We start from the raw sequence: 21475 nt of genomic DNA on the forward strand, positions 1-21475 counted from the left end.
TAGCCGTGTATGTATATATATTGAAAATGTTATTATATAAGGGCATACACACAATGATGTTTATTTCAGGATTGATTATAGTGGCAGAAATCTAGAAAGAATGAATGTAATTGTTCATAATAGAGGAATGGCTAAATAAATTGTTATGCATCTATGAAATATTTTGCAGCCTTGGAAAAGAATAAGAGCTATACTAATAGACTTTGATAGATTCCCATGAGATATTGTTGAGTGAAAAAAGCAAGATGTATTAAAATATATATAGGATTCTATTTTTGTAAAACAAACAATGAACAACAACAACCAAATACTCCAAAACCCATTTGTGTATGTATGTGCCCATGAATGTGGAGAAAATATGGAAGGATACACACTGGTCTGGTAATATGCATGGATGATGTGGAAAGGTCGAGGTAGGAGCCAAACAAAACAAGGGGGAAAAAAGGTCCACTATAAAAACATAAATGCAGCAATCATATTCATGTATTTTTATGTGTATAAATGTATATACAAATTGAATTAAATTTAGAAAAGATACAGTAAAAAACCTAAATATGATCTCTGCTTACCAAAAAAAGAAAGGCAATAACCAAAATTATCTCTTGGTGGTAGGATTAGGGGTGATGTTTATTTTCTTCTTTATATGTCTCTGCATTTCCTATAATGAGAATTGTTCCTTTTATAATAATAAAATAAAACCAATAAATGTTAATTTTAAAACATTGCACTGAAAAATTGAGCTCATTTTGGGAAATCAAGGGAGGGAAACAGGGTTAAATGCCCCTTCTTCTTAGGAGCTGTCCAAGTATGAGATATATGAAATCAGGATCCATTCCCCCTCACCCAGCAGAAAGTTACTCACCTAAAGCAAGACACTAAGTGGCTATTCTAAGGAGCTATCTGAAGCAGCAAATGGGGTATATTCTCCCCTACCTAACACTTTAATGACTTAAGTAAATCAGAAAGCCATTTAAACCACTCTCGATTATCCAAGGATCTGCTGGGCTGTTTACTTCCTGTCCCCTCCCTCTGTCTTGCAGCCATTTCACGGCTCAGGAACAGCTCCCAAATGGAGGTCAGGGAAGGGGAAAAGAGATGAAATTAATTTGGCCGATTTAGCTTCTCATTAGCAACTCTCATAAAAGGCTTCATAAGTGAGATGGTCAAAACTCACCGTTAAAATGAGTGCTGGGACCCTTGAGAATTTCATTTAAGCAAACTTGCCTTCAGATAAACATGATTTGCCTGTAATACACTTTAATGGATTTGATGCTTGCTATTTTTAAGTCAGGACTTATGATAAGGTGATATGTTTTTCTCCTCACTTTAATTTGCACTCTCAGAAAAAAAAAAAAAAACATTAAAACACAAGAATAAAGCCCTTCAAAGTGAAGAGCAGCAGGACCACAATGCAAAGATTCTTGCAAGGAGGGAAGCTGTCTGGCCCCAGCATGCTCTCAAGAGAAACTTTAGGAGTGCGACAACCTTCCATGGGAGAATGCCTTGTCCATAAACCACCACCACAAGGAATCACTGAAAAGGATTTGTCAGGGCTCCAAAAGCTAAATCTCCACATATAACATTTCCATGTTCCACTGGGCCCTCATCGACTTTTGTCCCTTGGGAAGCCCAGAGACAAAGCAGTGCAGGTCCAAGCTCACAACAATGTGCTCATCATCCTTTGTTATCAAATAGACAAGACAGTCTGAATAGCAATGGCAGTAGAGCAAAAAACAATTTTCCCTTACTTGAAGACGACGATAGCTCCAGGACATGGAGGGCAGGCCAGGAGAAAGATCTGCAATTGAAACAGAATTAAGTATGGTTATCAAGAGAAATGCTGGATGCAGTGAGACAATGTTACTTTAATAATAATAATAATAATTAATAACCAAACTCCAACACAAAAAATGTAATATAAAAAATTTAAAAGGCAAACAGGTAGTTTTCCAAATATGTTTGTGTTTGCACATACACCTACGCATGTGTGTGTGTGCGCTTGTGTGTGTATGTCTGGGGGGTGTGTAATGGGGGGGAGAGGAAGAGAGACGGAGAGTGAGGGAGTAAGTGTTTGGGGGTAGAAGAAGGGGAAAGCTTTTCTTAGGCCTATTTGGCCTCTAGAACACTTCCTCTTAACCTCTAGAACAAAACTTAATTTTTCAATGCCTCAACTTCAATATGACACAAGTAACCAGTCTCAGAAGCTTTTAACCCAGGACAAGTAAAAATAGATTCTGAGCATAGGACAAGTACACACTGCCATCTGGTGTGCCTCCCGTGGGGGCAGGGATGTTAATCAATATCCAGCATTGCCAGATTTAGCAAATAAAAATACAAATGCCCAGTTATATTTGAATTTCAGATAAACAATGAATAATGTTTTAGTATAAGTATATCCTAAATATTGCATGGAACATACTTACACTAAAACATTATTCATTGTTTATCCAAAATTTCAATTTACTGGGAATCCTATATTTTATCTGGCAACCCTACCAATATTGCCACCCCAGGCTCCAAATCTCCCTTTGATTTTGAAGGCAAGCAGAATTTGCCACCCCAAAATATGTCTCTTTGGCATATGGATTATTTTTAAGAAACAGCAGACACAGGAAAAGCTCTGAAAACTGAGAAGTTACCCTTTTGCAAGAGACATTTACATTTATAAGGGAAAATCTCTATTTGTAATGGTGTCTCCCTCTCTGTACCGCACCAGGAAGAGAAGGATGACTAAATCTCTAGAAACTCCTACCAGTGGAGAAGGCATGGACTTAGATCTTCTGCATAACAACTGTACTGTGCTTATTTAGTGTGCTTTTCCTGATAGCCGCCCATAACTGCCTCCCCTCCAACATCATCTTTTGTCTTTAACTGGAGATGGTATTTAAGATGATGGCCTGGGCCATTTTGTGGAGTTTTCAGTTTTCCGGGGTCTCCCCCGTGTATACAGGAGGTATACATGGTATTAAACTCCTGTTTTTCTCCTGTTAATCTGTTTTTAATTGCAGAGTGGTCTCAGCCAAGAACATAGAGGGGTAGAGGGAAAATTATTCCCACCCCCCCATTTGATCGGTTTTTTTCTAAGCATGACTAGGTGGTTTTGCTCTTCTCTTCTCCTCCCAGGTCAAACAAAACAAAAACAACCTTGTCCTTCTAAGAGACAAATCAGTTTCATCCTACTTGTTTTTACCAAGGCCTGGGTTAGAGCTTTCGAAAACCTCAGCTGTGGCAGTTTGACCTTCAAAGCACTGGTTCTCAAGAGGAACAAAGAAACCCCTGCAGAGCACTAGTTAAATATGCAAATTCCTGGGCTCCTTCATTAGGAATAATGATTACAGAAGTCTAGGACTCCAGGAATCTGCATGTTTAACAAACACCCCAGGAGATTCAATCACTCTTGGCAGCCAAATATGGTGAATGTTTGACCTTGGCCTGAACTACTACAGGATCAAAAACACTCAGAAGGACTAAGCATTGACAAAAGAATAAAACTCATGTTTGTGGAGTTCCTTCACCTATACTGGCTTAAGGGTGCAGTTTACAAAATCATTGATATGTGTCCCTATCTTGTTGTGAGCACTTATTAATATACATTATCTGCATTATGGACTTGTTTAGCTTTGTCATGTGTATATTCTTTAGCATCTGGTTCTTCAGTTCGCTCAGTCTACATTTAGAAGGAAAGGGTGCTATAAGAAAAATCACTATAAGGAAAGACTTGAATCTTGAACCTGCTTGCATCCCTGCCAAGAGGAAGAAAAAGAAGAATGAAAAAGAGAAAGTGTCTTGAAAGAAACACAGCCAGGAGTCCATCACCTGCACAATACCTCATCAGAGAACCCCTCCAAGGAAATATCCATTGAACGTACCTTTCCCCTCTGTGGATCAAGTGGATTAAAAGTGCAAAACCAATGACAATTACAGGTCTACAATCCTTTATCCGTTATCACCAAATCCAAAAAGCTCTAAAAACTGAAAGACTATTGTTTCCAAAGCTAATTTGGTAGAAAAACATGACTTAAACTGAGCTGAGGCTATTTACAGACTTTATTTATTCCACTTATGGTGAATATTCATACATTTTCCATAAAAATAGTGTATTGATTATGGGGTGCTGCCCCAGATCCCACTGGGAATATATGTAAAATACTCTACATGCACTGTATTGCCTTTCTAAAATCAAAAAATTCTGACTTCTGAAATACATCTGACCTTAATGGTTTGGGATAAGGATTGTCGACTTGGAATTTCAATCATCTAAACATTAACTTATCCCCAACTCCCCATCGCACACCTCAGGAGCAGTCCAAGAAAGAAAGAAACAAAGCCGGTATTCTTTACCGCTGACCCAGCAGTAAAGTTACTCACCTTAGGCAAGGGACCGAGTTGGAGGCTGCACATAGTTACCTAGCATCGGTCCCATCAAAGGGTACATTCAGAAGCTACAGTACACAGGGAGTAGAGTACAGAGTACACCCACTTTGGAAAGGTCCTCAATACTTCTTTTTTTTTTTTTAAAGATTTTATTTATTTATTTTTTCCCCCCAAAGCCCCAGTAGATAGTTGTATGTCATAGTCGCACATCCTTCCAGTTGCTGTATGTGGGACTCGGCCCCAGGATGGACGGAGAAGTGGTGCCTCGGTGCGCGCCCAGGATCCGAACCCGGGCCACCAGCATCGGAGCGCGCGCACTTAACCACCAAGCCACGGGGCCGGCCCTCTCAATACTTCTGAAGTCACCTAAGAGCCATGCCAGCAGCCTTCCTGACCTTCTGGAATACCCAAGATACTTCCAACATGCTAAACAAAGAAGTAAAAACGCGCCACTGAGCCCCACAGTTAGCGCTTACTTTTTTCTATACTCATAGCCAAGAGGAGATGAGCAGATTCTTGGGGGAAGGTTTCCTTATAACTGTTCCGTTTGGCTGGTTCTGATGGATAACGGCTCTATGCCAGAAGCCCAGAAACCTACTAAAGGGAGCAAGTCTCCAGTTCCAACCCAGCAGGTTCTCATATTATCCTCCATTCAATTATAGATCTAACTTCTTTTGAGGCAACTCATCTAGACTTGACTCTAAATAAGTTTTCCAACAGTTACTTTCACGTGGCCACATCGTTCCAACCAGCACTTTGGCCTTTCTCATCTTGCCTGTCTATTCCCATCACCAGGATAAAAAGTATCTTTTTCAAGCAATCTTTGAATCAGATACAAAGATTGTATCTGATGTATCTGATGTAGACATATCAAATCAGCAGATTTGAAAAAGGACTCCGAATTCATCATATTCCATTTCCAGTAAACACACGGCCTCCTTTAGCAACTTAAAAGATATAACATTGAACCTCTCTGCTCTGCCATGCTGGAGCCACATCCATAATCAGCATTAACCAAAGGACAACGTGAAAATAACATTTTAATTCAGAGGTCTGAAGGCCCCCAGCCTTGGCCTGAATATCCCTGCTTTCCTTCCTTGGTTGGTTGCCAACCGTCTCCAAATTTTGGTAGCATGTGTTTTAGACTAGCAGATGGAAAGCTCAACTATGTCCTCGGCTACAAATACAGTGGGAAGAGAGGACACTTGCAAGTGTAAAGAGAGACAGTAGGAAGATGAGAATGCATGTGAGCATATCCCAGCACTGACTTGGCACTTTGTATTCATGCTGAAATCTGCCTAGCTCAGCACCTGAAGAAAAGGGAGTGGGCAGTCAGCATACAGAGAAATGCTACAAAGCACTTTCATTTTCCCATCGTCTGGGAGGTAGGCAGGGCTTTGTTATTAAATCCCATTTTACAGATCAAGGCACCCAGGGGAAAAGGTTCTGACAAGCTTTCTGACAAGAACCCAGGTCCCCTAACTCCCAGATCAACATACTTTCTACCTCATACCTAACACAGTCCAGGCCTCATGAGGGCTTCTCTTCTTTAGACTCTAGCCATGCCCCTTGACCCCACGGCACACAGGAAGTCACCTCAATGGCTCCACACCAGGGCCACCTCACAGCTCACAAGATCTACTCTCTACAAGATGAGAAACCTCAAAACACAAACCTAACTGTGAAACCGGGGGTCAACTCGCTTTAACTATACTCAGTTAGTTGTCTGTTTGCAAAGGCGGTTAGATAATGCATTATCTCATATAATAGGGTGAGCAAAAGCTCACCCTATAGATAATATCTCTGATGCTTGAGTCACCATGGTAACAAGTGGGGTATTTATGTGTTTCAGGAACTGAGAGTTGACTCCTTGTCCAGTTCAGGCCGTTTAAGACCACTGACTTATCAACTGGGCCTGCACAGATGATTGATCAAGGAGCCAAAAACTCCACCCTCAGATCATGGTAACACTGCCATGTTGTGAACATGCGTCCTATGAAGAGCTATGAAGCTTGACTACACTTGCGTAGATCATCAATTACCTCAATTCTCCTTACCTCCAATCATCTATTACCACACTTCAGACCACCCCGCCCCTTCATCCTATAAATATCCCTAATCCCCATTTTTGGGCGAGGCGGATTTGAGATTTGTTCTCCTGTCTCCTCACTTGGCTGTCCTGTGAAAAAACCCTTTCCCTGCTGCAAACTCATCATCTCGGTGATTGGCCTTTCATGCAGTGGGCAAAACAAACCTGGTTCAGTAACAATTGGGCAGCAAATTACATTTACACAGATGAGTGTCAGAGTCCAGCATTCCCTAAAGACAGGCTCATCTTAGCTCCAACCTGCCTCATTCCCAGGTCTGCTGGGTGCTTGCAATTTGTGAATCCTTATAAAACAGAGGTCTTTTTTTGGCTAGTTTTTCTGGAAAAACCCACAGGTTCCATTCAAAACCACACTCTTTCAGCTTCCCCAGAAAAGCTCACTGTACTACTCCGAGGTTCTCCTGTCCAGAAACTTGTAAATTCAGCTCTTTCCTAAGCACCCAGTCTAGGCACCAGCAACTATACCAGTTCATCCTTTACCTCTGAACTGCTCTGATTCCAGGTTCCCACCTTCCCTACACAACCTCTCAGCCATCACTTGTCCCACTTCCTGTTCCTGTTTGATCATCATATCAGCCCCAAGTTCACTGGCATCGTTGTCCAGTCTCCCATCAACTTCTGCTCCACTTCAACATTTGATTCAATAAACCCCCATTTTCATAAAAACTAAGGAATATAAGTTTTGTTCACAGGAAGATGTGTTAGTATTATGGGAAATGTAATCGGGAAGGAGAGCCAGTCACCACAGACCACCCTAAATGAGGGGCAAGCCACATTAAGCAGTGAAGGGGGATGGGAAAACTAAGTGAAAGGGAAACAGAGAGTGAGAGAGGGACAGGAGAGGGGTGTTTGGCCTAACACACAATCTTCCCAGGCCCAGCCCTCTGGCTCCAGTTCTCCTGGCTTCACTTCCTACAATGGCACACAGCTATTTGGGGATTCCTAAGAACGAATGCTTATAACCATCAGCCACCACAGCAAAGATCCATTCCTTGAGCTGCCCAAAGTCTGTCCTAGGCTCTATTCACTAATGTTCATACTCTTGGGCCCTCATCCTCTCTCCCTGGACCACCGAAATAATCTCTTCACTGGTCTCAGGCCTCCAAGAACACTGATGCAAGAGGGATCTATCTAAAACACAGCTCTGATCTGCCATTTAAAATCCTTCAATGGCTTGCTTCAATGGCAAAAGCTCAAACTCCTTAGCATGGCAAGCAAGGCTTTCTCTACTCTAGACCCTGTCTATCTCTCCAGCATAGTGGACTCATGCATTACATCAAACTATATCCTGGACATACTCCCTGTCATAAACATGCTTCCACAACCTCATTTTCTAATAGCTTCATTTTATTCAATTATATGGATATTCAACAATTTATTCAACCAATCTCCTCCTGGTGCACATATAAGTTATGTCTAAGTTTTCAGATTCCTTATTCCTTATTAATTTCCTTAGTCTAAATTTGCAGAACGAGAATTTCTAGGTCTTCAAAGGGAATATACATTTTAAGGCTTTTAACCCATATTTCTAAATTGGCTTCCAGAAAATTTCTTTGAATTTATTCTCCTGCCAGCAACATATGAGAATGTTACATACAGTCTGCTACAACCTGGCCAACAGGTCATTATCGTTTTTAAAAGGCAAAACACTAAAAAGGAGCAAAATTTGCCCCCTGCAAAATGTCTCTTTGGAATAGGGATTATTTTAAGCTGGTTATTTAAAAAAACCACAGACACAGGAGAGCTCTGAAAACCGAGCTTCATTCAATTCAATAAACCCCCATTTTCATAACACCTAAAGAATATAATTTTTGTTCACAGGAAGAAGTGTTATATTACAAAAGGAGTTACCCTTTTGTAAGAGATATTTACATTTATAAGTGAAATCTCTGTTTGTAAGGGTGTCTCCCTCTCTGTACCACACCAGGAAGAGAAGGATGACTAAATCTCTTGAAACTCTTAACAATGGAGAAGGCATGCACTTAGATGTCCCGCATAACAACCCTACCCTTGTTTACTGTGCTTTTCCTGGAAACTTCCCATAAGTGCCCCGCCCCGCCACATCTTCTTTTGTCTTTGGCTGGAAATGATATTTAAGGTGGTGGATTGGACCATTTCAGGGAGTTACTCAGTTTTCCTGGGTCTCTCCCGTGTATACAGGAGGTATACATGTTATTAAACTTGTTTGTTTTTCTCCTGTTAATATTTTATTATCGGGGGGGGGGTCTCAGCTAAGAACCTAGAAGGGTAGAGGGAAATTAGTTTTCCTCCCCTACAACACACACAGCACAACTGATTGCCTTAATTGCATGTCTCAGATTTCCAGAAATGTTAAATTATTTTCTAAAGTGTTTTTTGGCCAGCTATATTTCTTCTTTTGGGATGTGACCATCTGTGGCCTTTGCCTATTTTTCCACTGGTATGTTCTTTTTCTTATTGAGTTGTAAGAGTTATTTATGTTTTGATAACATTTAATACCGACTATTTGACATCCATTGCAAATATTTTTCCCAGGTTATCGTTGTTGTAGCTCTGCTTATGGTAGTTTTTTGATGTATAGAAGCTTTTTTATCTTTACGTAATCAGATGTATTTGTTGTTTCCTTTATGGCTTCTGTCTTTGATGTTATGCTTTGAAAGTACTTCATGAAAGAGTCATCTATTATTTTCCTAATATTTTCATAATTTTATTTTTAAAATTTAAATCTCCAATATCTAGAAATTATATCATTGCTAATCCTATTCACTTTTCGAGAATGGCCTTCTCACCTTTCTTCTTCTTGCTAACTCTTCTTTACCTTTCAAATACAAAATAAAGCATCATTTTCTCCAGGGAGTCTTCAGTGAAATACCCATCCTCTCTCTTCCCATTAACTCCTTCTGTTTATCTCTTTCTGAGAAATTACCATTTTTGTCAGTATAAGGAGTTTACAAGGAGCCTTCCCTGAAGAATTTAGACAAAAGGGAAATAAGAGTTCCTATTAAGAGTTAGGCTTTAAAATCAACATATAATGGATTAACAAGGTTGTAAGGTCATCTTAAAGCCAAAATATTCCCATACTTGAAAGACCAGATTGTAACCTGCTTGAATTATACCTTAAAAAGGCATGGGGTTGATCAACCACTGAGGTATAGAATAAAGAAAGTCACAAAGGCATATTCAGCAGTGTCCACACCCAAGCACTATCTGTGGGCCAGAGAACCTTAGCTCATAAACATCAAGTTTTCTGGTCCCATTGGCAAATCCATCCCTGTTAAGAGAATGGAAGCAGGACAGGTAGCATTGCTAAGTGGTTAAGAGTATGGGCTTTAGAGTCAAGACAGACTTGGGTCCACATGCCGGCTCTGCCACTCACTGGCATTGTGACCTTGAGCAAGAGATTGGAGGAATTTTTGACTCTAAAATAGGGATAAAAATAGTACTATGTCTCACGAGGTTTTGAAGAGGATCAAATGAAATAAAGCAAGCAAAGCACTTGGCACAATCCCTAGCACATAGCTAGCACTCAATACATAGTAGCTATAATTATTCTGATCTCAAAAGAAAATCCATCTCTACCGTGAGCTACATCAACACCACCTCATACTAAACTTTCAATTCATCTAACGTCACTTGTTCTAATTCCATGCTTGCATAATAACATTCTGATGTATTATTTGACTTCCCTTCTCCAGCTACCCAAAAGGAGAGAATACTTAACCACTCTAGGCTCAGTTTCCTCATCTGTCGATAGGGATTACAATAGTACTATCTTCCAGGGTAGATGTGAGGATTAAATGCTTGAAGTGCTTAGTTCAGTGCCTGGCACATTGTACGGAATAAAATAATTAGCAGTTATTGATAGCATCATCCTTCTTGGATGCCCTTTCTCTTCTCCTCTCACTGCAAATTCCATCTAAGCCCGTGACAAGCTCCATTTCCTCCACAAAGCCTTCTCCCATAACTCCAGACAACACTTCTCTTTTTTTTTTCCCCAACAGCCTATAGAACTCATTAGGAACTTAGATTGTATTTATTTGGGATATTAAATGGATCTCTATTGTTACAGTGCTATGGTAGATTGAGAGCTAGGATCTGATTATTAATCTTTCCCTCCTGACAAATTTTAAATTGGCATTGCTGAGACATTTTTACAAAGATCAAAGTCATTTGCAGGGTAATCAGGGCCCTCAACAATGTGGCCCCTGGTTGCCTTGCCAGTGTTATTTCCCACTATGCCTCAAGTTTTCACTCTGAACCTCAATTTCTACATTTCTAAAATGGAAAGAATAAAGTGCTCACCTCCAATATCTTAACCTCAACTGTTGTTTCTATGCAGATACCAAATGCTTTCTGGATATTTCCATCTGGATGTCACACAGGTTTCTCAGAGCAACATACCTAAATCTGAACTTGTCATCATCTGTCTCTCACCTCTTCCCTAACTGCTCCCTCAAAAAATAGGAGAGAAGGGACAGCTCTCCACACAGTAGAATTCCAACTGATAAAAGTAGAAAGAATGAGAGAAACAGAAAATCACCATTAGACAAACACTGCAGCAATAACTGTCGCAGGCAAAAACCACTGATAGATGCCATGATTAGTAATAATGAAAATATAATTTTTGCAAGCAAGATAATTGTTAATTATAAAGGGAAAACAGTAACTTGGCAGAGAATTCTGGCAGATACCACCTTAACTAAGTGATCAAGGTTAATATCACCAGTAATAAGTCATATCATCATGTACCCCCCAATATGATGCACCAAGAAGGGTACTACATCACTTCTGTGGTATTTGTGCCCAGTTGCTCAAATCTAATCGTGAAAAAACATCAGATGAGTCCAAATTAGGGACACTCTACAAAGTAACTGACCAGTATTCTTCAAAATTGTCAAGGTAGGGGCCGGCCTGGTGGCATAGTGGTTAAGTTTGCGTGCTCCACTTCAGCAGCACAGGGTTCACAGGTTTGGATCCTGGCCGTGGATCTAGGCACTGCTTATCAAGCCATGCTGTGATACGCATCCCACATATATAAAGTAGAGGAAGATGGGCACGGATGTTAGCCCAGGGCCAATATTCCTCACACACACACAATAAAATTGTCAAAGTAATGAAAGACTGAGGAATCATCATGAATTGGAGACCAAGAAGACATCCCAACTAAATGCAATGTGGGATCCTGGAACAGAAGAAGGACATTTGTGGAAAAACTGGTGAAATTGGAATAGTCTATAGTTTAGTTCATAGCACCAATGCTAATTTCTCACTTTTAATAATTTTACCATGGTTATGCAAGACATTAACATTAGGGGAAGTTGAGTGAAGGGTATACAGGAATCCTCTGTAATATCTTTACAACTTTCTGCAAGTCGAAAATCATTTTAAAATACAAAGCTAAAAAAAAAAGTACTGTTATCCAATCAATTAGCCTGTCTTCAAACCTCAGAGCTATCTTTGATACCTCCTCTCTTTCTCAGCCCCTACAAGTAGTCAGTCCCCAAGTCCCGTCATCTTGACACTTTTAACCTTTTCAATATATCTCAAATCCATCCTCATTATCTTTTCCCACTCCAGTCCCTATCCTTTTCTTAAACCACTATAACAGTTTCCTATCTGACCTCCAGTTCTCCAGTGTCTCCCCTTCCTCATTCTAGTTCATACAATATTGTCACATTACTGTTCTTAAAATAGAGCCCTGATCATGTTACGCTCCTCCTTAAAAATTTCAGATGACAGATTCAATACAATCCCTATCAGAATCTCGGCTGACTTCATTGTAGAAAGTGACAAGCTAATTCTAAAATTCTTACAGAATTAAAAGGGACCCCAAATAGCCAAAAGAATCTTGAAAAGAAGAACAAGTAGGAGGACCCATACTACCTGATTTCAAAACTTAACTACAAAGCAACAGTAATAAAGATGGAATAAAGATAGTGTGGTACTTGCATAAGGATAGACATATAGACTAACGGAATAGAACTGAAAGTCCAAAAATAAACCCTCGCAAGTGATTTTCAACAAAGATGCTAAGACCATTCATGGGGAAAGAATAGTCTCTTTAGCAAACGGTGCTGGGACAACTGGATTTCCACATGCATAAGAATGAAGTTTGGACCCCTAGCTCATAACCATATACAAAAATTAACTCAAAAATCAATCAAAGACCTAAATGTAAAAGCAAAAACTATAAAATTCTTAAAAGCAAACACAATGGTAAATCTTCATGACCCAAGATTTAGCAATGGATTCTTAGATGTGACAACAAAAGCATGAGCAACAAAAGAAAAAACAGGTAAACCAGACTTCACTAAAATTAAAATATTTTGTGCTTCAAAGGACACTATCAAAAAAGTAAAAAGACAACCAAAAGAATCGGAGAAAATTTTTGCAAATCCTATCTCTGATAAGGGTCTAGTATCCAGACTATATAAATAGCTCCTAAAACTCAAAAACAAAAAGACAGAAACCCAGTTAAAAAGTGGGCTAAGGATTTGAATAGACATTTCTCCAAAGAAGACATACAAATGGCCAATACAGACATGAAAAGATGCTCAATATCATTAGTCATTAGAGAAATAAACGCAAATCAAATCCACAGTGAGCTACCACTTTACACCCACAAGCAAGACTAAAATAAAAAAAGACAATCACGAATGTTCATGATGATGTGGAGAAATTGGAAACCTCATACACTGCTGGCAGGGAAGTAAAATGGTGCTGTAACATTAGAAAACAGTCTGGCAGTTCCTCAAAAGGTTAAACATAGACTTATCATATGATGCAGCAATTCCACTCCTATGTACATATCCAAGAGAAAGGTCCACATAAAAACTTATACATAGATGTTCATAGCAGCATTATTCATAGTCAGAAGGTAGAAATAACCCAAATATTCATCAATGGACAACTGCATAAACAAAATGTGGTATATCCACACAATGGAATATTATTTGGCCATAAAAAGGAGTGAAGTAATGATACATGCTACAAAATAGATGAACCTTAAAAACGTTATACTAAGCGAAAGAAGCCATTCAAAAAATGCCATATATTATATGACTCTATTTCTATGAAATGTCCAGAATAGGAAAATCTATAAAGACAGAAATCAGATTAGTGGTTGCTTAGAGCTGGGGGGGTGGGGCAGGACATGTAGGACAGTGATAGCTAAATGGTATGGAGCTTCCTTTTGAGGTGATGAAAATGTTCTAAATTGACTGTGGTGGTGGCTGTACACACTTGTGAATATACTAAAAACCACTGATTGAACACTTTAAATGAGACTCCTCAATTTGGCATTCAAGTCCCTCCCTTCCCCATCATCATTTGACCCCCAACCAGCATTATTGCTCATCACTCTTTTTCACATGCCTTTCTATCAAACCAAAATGTATCATTCACCATTACCCATATACCCCATACAGTTTCCCATCTTTGTCTTCCCTTTCACTGTTCCCTTCCCCTGGAACTCTCTCCTCACAACTCATCTTTACATGTTTATATCCTGCTTCTCTCACAAGGCCCAGTTCGAATGCTCCCTCCTATGCAAATCCTTCCATGCTCTTCAACCCTTGGTAAGACCTCAAAAAATTATTTATTGAAAGAATGAGGGTAAATAGTTCTCCCATACAATGGCTGCCACTGCCAGGCGATAATCCTCCCAAAGCCACAACTGCACTTCTTGCTTCCTTTCCTAGTCACAGCAGCGACTCACTGCTTCAGCCCCCTTACTAAGTCCCTGAGAATGATTCCAAACTGCTACTCTCTACCTCCCCCAAAACCCTGCCCTTGATGAAGAAAGCACTGATATTACATTATGCAGGGCCGCCGAGTACAGTTGTGTAGGTTGTGCACTGCACAACCCTAGTGGCGCCATTCAATTATAGTCTATGTGAATGGCACCCTCTCCTAGGGTTGTGCAGTGCATAGCCGTTCGTGGCAGCCCTGCTTGGAAACATCACTAGAATTTGGGAACAAAGCCAAAAAGAGCACTCAACGAGAGAATCATTATAACTATATTGCTGTTAACTATATTTTTTATTTCCAAATCTTATCAAGATGATTAACAAGAAACTCAGGAGAATAACATGGTCATAGTACATACACAGTGTTTGCATGGGATTAGAAAACAAGAACATCCAAGAGAAAAAGTGTCACTGATGGCTCGGGGCTGGCCTGGTGGTGTAGCGGTTAAGTTCGCGTGCTCAGCTTTGGCGGCCCGGGATTCGCAGGCTCGGATCCTGGGCGCGGACAGACATACCGCTCATCAAGCCACACTATGGCGGTGTCCCACATACAAAAGAAATAGAGGAAGATGGGCACAGATGTTAGCTCAGGGCTAAGCTTCCTCACAAAAAAAAAAAATTGTCACTGATGTTTCTCCAGGAGTAGTGAGAGAAAAGGGTACACATTCTGGTCTTACACAAACTGTAAAAAAAAAAAAAAAAAAAAAAGAAAAGAAAAGAAAGACTAGGCCAAAAATAGCCCCTACTAAAGCAAACCAAGACTTAATTACAGTTTAACCCTTCCCAGGAACAAGACCTTTAAACAAGTCAACATGAAATTTCCTGAGTTGCAGTAGTGAGGTAATCTGCATGATAGAACCTCTGCCATTTCCTTACCCCCAAAATAAAATGACTTGGCCTGAAATAATCCTTTCTTTTCTTTTGTTAATAACTCTGTTGCCCCACCCTCCTTCCTATAAAAACCTTCCATTTTGTACAACCCCTCGGAGTATCTCTCTGCTGGCCAGATGAGAGGCTGCCCGATTCACGAATCACTTAATAAAGCCAATTAGATCTTCAAATTTATTTGGCTGAATTTTGTTTTTTTAACAATATCTACATGGTCTCTTTCATGAGACCCTTCAACTCCATTAGGTTCCGACTTTAGGTTATCAGACAAGCCTCTGTTTAGTTTGGCTTCAGGAACCTTGCTATCAGGAAGGCTATGGCCTGACTGACACACTGTTTTCTCTCTATACATGTCTCTCTCTCATCATTCATCCGCCTTGTGGTTTATCAAGAAGTCTTTTGTAAGGTTGGGGAGTGTGAAACCCACATCCCTGAGTAAGCTGATCAAAATTACTCTTTGAATCCACAAACCAAGTTGCGGAGTTAGGACCCATGTCAACTCTACCAAGGCACAGACTCCCTCCAAATCGCAGCCAGAGCAGCCAGCCAACAAGCCTCCCTCTGACTACCACCTCTAAACTGCAAGTAGTAATGCAGTACTCTCCCAAACAGGCAGCCATAAAGGGCTGAGATATTGGCTGTGAAGACAGGTGAGCAGGTAGTAGAATCCAAATATGCCAGATATTGGGATGGGTTGTAATTAGTATTTGGGTGGTGAACATGATGTAATCTATGCAGAAATAGAAGTATAATGATGTACACCTGAAATTTATACAATGTTATAAACCAATGTTACTGCAATAAACAAAAAATTAAAAAAAAAAAACAAATATGCCAGATATTGGGTTGGTTCCTTCTTTTGTTCCCACTCCAGTTCTGTTCAGCCTCCCACTTTCATATTTGCTCTGGCTGGCATATTTCATTCCACTTCTATCTCCTCCAGAGATTTCAAGGATAACGCATACAAACTGATCATTCCTTTTTTCTGAACTCCATTTGTACTTAACTGGTACTGTCACTGCCTAGGTGCCCCGAGAAACTCAAGGGTGGGTTTGGAAGCATTTAACTGTTTTTCCAAGTTGTTTTTATCCCTTTTGCTATATTAAGGAGATGCAACCACCAACACCCTGAAACTGACCACGTCTCACCACAAGAGCTATGCCCACGACTTTTGCCTTATTTTTAAGGCTAAGACCTCTCAAGGAGGAGCTTAGGCCTCATTACCTTAACCTGCAGTGTACGTGGAAGCATGTTTTACAACTGAGCCTGCGCAAGTGAATACCCACCTCTCCCTTTTGAATATTCATTCCCCATCCAAAATAAAAGGCCCTTGCTTCCCTTTGTTCCAGGATGCCATGACTTTGGAAATGATTCCTCAGGGTCTCCTATTTGCTGCAAATACACTTTACTTTGTGAGACAACTTCCACTGGTGTAGAGTCTTATTTAACTCACCAGGAGGCGAACCCACTTGGTTTGGTAACTGTACTATGTACTTATTGCTCAGTTAGTCTACCACTGTTGTTAATAATAATAATAGTAATAGCAATAAAAGTAATAATGGCCCTGACTATTCTTTATTGAGTGCTTATTATGTGCCTGGCACTATATTCGGCATCTTACATGTATCGTTTCATGTATTCCTAACAATCCTGAGGTAAGTGCTATTCTGAACCCCACCCCATCTCCATTTACATATGAGAAAACTATGAGCTACTGAAAGGTTAAGTAACTTGCCTCAGATCACACAAGTAATAAATCAAAGAGTTGCCTTGAATCCAGAACTGTCCGATTCCAAAGATCATGTTTGTAGCTAATACTCCCTTTTGTCTCCCCTATACAATAATTTGTCTTTTGAAGAGTTTTCTCTGCCTCCACTCTCCATAGTGCCTAACAGTGTCAGACACATAAAAGTTCCCCAGGAAACATAGACAAGTGTAACTCTGCTCCCTGGCCAGAGTCCAGCCCAGGCACAAGTTGGAAGAGAAGGGAAGAGGGGCAGTGAGTACAGAGAGGCTTGACCTTTCAGGGAGCCACGGGAGTCCTCCTCCTCTGACCCATTTAAGAGAGGATCACACTGCTGCCTTGACCTGAATCCCAGAAAAATATTTAGAACAGGATGGCCGAGTTGTCTTAAAAATCTTCCAGACAACTCTGAAGGAACAGAGCCTAGGCCAACCTGTTGGAGAGATGGATGGTATCCAGTACCCTGCAGGAAGGAGACCAACTGTGTCAGGGTCACAGCCACGTGGGCCAGCAAATGTTTTCACAGCTCTGCTGCTGAGGAGCGACGTGGCTATGGTCAAGGATTGGGGGCGAGCACAGGAGGGGATTAGGAGTATTTTTAAAGGAGAGGGTTTTTTTTAACCTCTTTAAAGCCTCTGGTTTCTCATCTAAAAATGGGAATAAGAATACCTACCACTTGCAGCGCTGCTAAGGTATAAAATGAGAATGTAATAAAAGTACCCATCACCTGGTGCCTGCATCAGTCTGTCCTTGCTGAGGTTCTGGGCACACAGAGATACAGGACATGGCTCCTGTCTGCAAGAAGCTCACAGTCTGGCTGACACAAGTCTTCTGATCTGGAGTACTGGTAGCACTCTGTTAACCAATGATAAAGCTGGCTGGCAGATTACCCTAACTCTCAGCAGGATATTTTGTCAGATGAAAATTCTGCTAGGAAAGAAGATGAAAACTGCTGACAAGAATAAAGGCTGGGGGTTAGTCTTTGCCTCCAATCTCCTACCCACACCTCTGTATCAGAAAATTGGGGAAGGGGACTCTATTAACCACTATTTTGGAAGTGACGCATGTAAACTCTGTTCTTTTCCTCACAACACTCATCACCATTTCTAACTTTACAATAGCTGTGTTTTTGTTAAATGTCGATCTTCCCTGCTAGCCCATAAGCTCTGGAGGGCAGTGGCTGTGTGCTGGTCCTTATGATAGATCCAGAAGCTAATGTAGTACTTGGAACATACAAGATGCTTATCGGATAATTGCTGAATGAATAAATGAAACAAACAGATGTCTCTACAATATATGGATAGATTTGGTTATCCAATCAAAAGTCACTTTAAAATATTTAAGCCTTGTTTAGGCATAGAGTACCTCTCAAGATTTCCAAGAAACTGGTAATGGTGGTTTGTTTCTGGGGAGAAGAAATAGTAGGTTAGGGATCAGGGGCTAGAAGGAATCATACATGGCTCTTCTATTCCTTTCAAATTGTTTGAGTTTTTAAATAACAACCAATCAAACATAAAATCTGAAGAAAACCATGCTTACAATGGTTATCTCTGGGAGATCGACTTCTAGGGGACTTTTACTTGCTATGTGTCATATTCTTGTAATGTTTCAGATTTGGATCATGAGCATGTATTGCTTTTATGTCAGAAAAACACGCTAAAAAGGCAATTTCACAAAGAATAAAAATATGGCACCTAACTCTGCTAACTACCTGGAGTATGAGAAGGGAGTTGGTTAGAAGTTGGGGAAGGTTCAAAAACCCAGAAAGTTCTGTCCAAACTATACTGAGGAAAGTGAAACTGCTGCTCCTCCTCACAGATAAGCTCCTTCCTTCGAGCAACTGGCAAGATTTATTTTAATCCCCGAGACTGCCTCAAGCCACTATGACAGCCTAGACACCAAGCCAGTTGGATAATTGGACTATTTTTGAAGAGAGGGTGCCTCTCTTTTGTAAGTGACAGTAATGACAAAGCAGTCACAGTGGGCCACTTTCACTCCTCAAACTTTACTGGGCCCATCTTCTAGACAGGAAAAACTAAGGTACAGAAAAGTCGATCATATTTCCCTCACCTGTCTCAAACAGCCCAGAACCCAGCTGTTTGGCTTTGCTGTTAAAACTCAACGCTTCTAAATGCCAAATGCACATTAGAATCACCTAGGCAGTTTATTGAAAATAAAATACCAATTTCTAGGGCCCATTCCTCAGGATCCTGACTCACTTGGTCGGGCATGGAGCATGGGCAGTAATATTTTAGATAGTCCCAGGTGATTTCAATGTACAGCCCACAGTTCTACCCACAGCTGACTACCCCAGTATCTGTAGAGAAAGAGCCCTCAGTCACTATTTTTAAAATTCTTTTTTTTTTTTTTAAAGATTTTTTATTTATTTATTTTTCCCCCAAAGCCCCAGCAGATAGTTGTCTGTCATAGCTGCACATCCTTCTAGTTGCCGTATGTGGGACGCGGCCCCAGCATGGCCAGAGGAGCGGTGCGTCGGTGCGCACCCGGGATCCGAACCCGGGCCGCCGGCAGCACACTGCGCGCACTTAACCGCCAAGCCACGGGGCCGGCCCGATTTTTAAAATTCTTTAAGCAGTATATTCCCTTCAAAAAAAGGCAAGTTGAAGAAGTCTGTAACCAAGACAACAAGCTAGGAGCACAAAGTGATAGGTCTTCTGTGATTTGAAACCAAAGGAAGCAGAAGAGAAAAGTAGAGAAGTCTGAAAGCAGGCACTGAAAAATGGACAGGAAACTAGGGAACAAAGGCCTGGTGTCTGAGAGAGCACCCAAATGCCAGCACAAACTCCTGCTCCATCCTCCAAACTGGGTACCTTGACGCAGATGCCCTCAAGACAGAAAGCAACCCGGAATTAGCAAATTAAACCCTTAAAACATGCTTTCTTCTTAATCAAACTTCTGTGAAAAAATAGGAGTGTCTGCTTCTGCAGAGGTTACAAAGCAATTTTTTTCCTCCAAGCCCTCTCTCGCTTCCCCACCTACACTCGACCCAATCACAAAGCAGAATCACAATGAACGTGAAATCCTCATGTGGTTGATTTCTAAAAGACCGCTCTTCCTCTGTATGCGCTCCGACCCTGGAGCTCGGGTTTTGTTCCCAACCAGGGAAGCACTGAGATGGATGAAAGGGCTGAGGACGCTACAAATTGAAAGCCATGAAGTTGGCCTTTTGTTCTATTTTTCAGGCAGGGGCTATTCTGGAAAGCAGACATCAAAAGAAAAATTCAGCCTGTGATGAGCTGAAATTGGACAAAATGTGATGAGGCATAAATGAAAAAAAATGAAAGAAAGAAAAGAAAGAATAAAGGGCCTTTCTTTATCAGAAGGGACTCTTTTCTGAAAACTGCCTCAAATTACAGCACTTTCCACATTTGGTTCACTCCAGGAAGCTTTGCATTGTACCTAGAACCAAAATGCTTTTTGCCATGTTATGAGGAGAAATTGAGGCAGAAGCAAACGGCCCAGAATTGGGTGGTTTGGTGGAGACAAGGGGGAAGGAAATGCGTGACTTCAAGAATAGCCCTTCTAGGCTCATTCCATTTCCCTCAGTCCACACCGACAGATGAGAGTTTATTCAGAGTGACATTAAAAAGGCACGTGAGCAAAACTGTCATGGAGCAAACTATTGGTGGTTTGAGGGAATACAAAGCCATACATCACCTTTTCTTCAAGGGACGCAATGAATGGTGCTTTCCTTTATTATTCATTATGATATTGGCCCACCAGTATCTGAGGACTTTGGGTGGCCAGGTGGAAGGATGCTTGGCTCTCACAAGCCTTTGAGCTTGGCTTTTGGGCTTACGATCTTTTCAATTAGCCACCTGCTGGATGTTTTCTTTACCACAGGGAGAAATAACCAGCCTAATGTGGGACTCCTGGAGCATGTCCTACTAGAAGGTAGGTGGAGAAATGAGCTATGCTGTTCTCTCCAGCCGGCCACATACCTTCCACAAGAATCTAACCCTGGGTCACAGGTTTATACCACGAAAAGCACTGCTTAACCTTCCTCTTTAGTGGCCAACAGATGGGCCTTTCTCCTAAATGCCTTTGAACTTAGGTGACCCATTAGGTTGTATCCTTTAATTCAGTCCTATGGCCGATTCTACTGAGAAGAAGAAACCCACAGGAGTCATAACGAAAAGTGCAAATAACATTAAGTAACAGGTATTTAAGGTACCATGTAATTTTTAATAGCTGGGGCAGGGCCCCAAACCAAATGGCCTAAAGGCTCCTCCTAGTTCTATAGGAACTATATAAAACTAATAATAATAATAACAACAACAACAACATTTATCAAACCACATGCTTACCAATTAAATCCTTGATGGTATAAAAAATTCTAAATGGTATTATCATCACACCAGCAGAGTGATTTCAGCAAATCACATAATCAAGAAATGCCCACTGAGCATTCAGTCATGTTCCACACTCTCTACAGATGTGGAATCCTAGAATAATGAAAAGCCATCTGTTACGTCTCAATCTATAAGCAGTGCCTTGGGTAAGCTGTACTCCCTTAGCTCTCCTCAAGGCCCAGCATTAATGAAGCAAACCTAAATTACAGTATGTACTTTCTGCATTACTTCACCCTCCTATTTTCCCCAATCCATCATCTGT

At 40.7% G+C, this 21475-nt stretch overlaps 1 protein-coding gene across 4 annotated transcripts in view; it reads right to left on the reverse strand.

Moving 5' to 3' along the window:
* The window catches only part of TMEM164 (transmembrane protein 164), a 171760-nt gene that overhangs the window by 106186 nt on the left and 44099 nt on the right, over positions 1-21475 (reverse strand). For all 4 annotated transcript variants that reach the window (XM_014795321.2, XM_014795320.2, XM_014795319.2 and 1 more), the window contains one exon: positions 1749-1798. Coding sequence is in view for 3 of the 4 variants with exons in the window: in XM_014795320.2 (XP_014650806.1) it covers positions 1749-1798 (50 nt within the window). In the remaining variant the exon portion in view is untranslated. The remainder of the gene's footprint in view (positions 1-1748; positions 1799-21475) is intronic.

This window comes from Ceratotherium simum, chromosome X (genome assembly GCF_057802395.1).
Source record: "Ceratotherium simum simum isolate JZ-2026a chromosome X, ASM5780239v1, whole genome shotgun sequence".
NCBI lineage: Eukaryota > Metazoa > Chordata > Mammalia > Perissodactyla > Rhinocerotidae > Ceratotherium > Ceratotherium simum.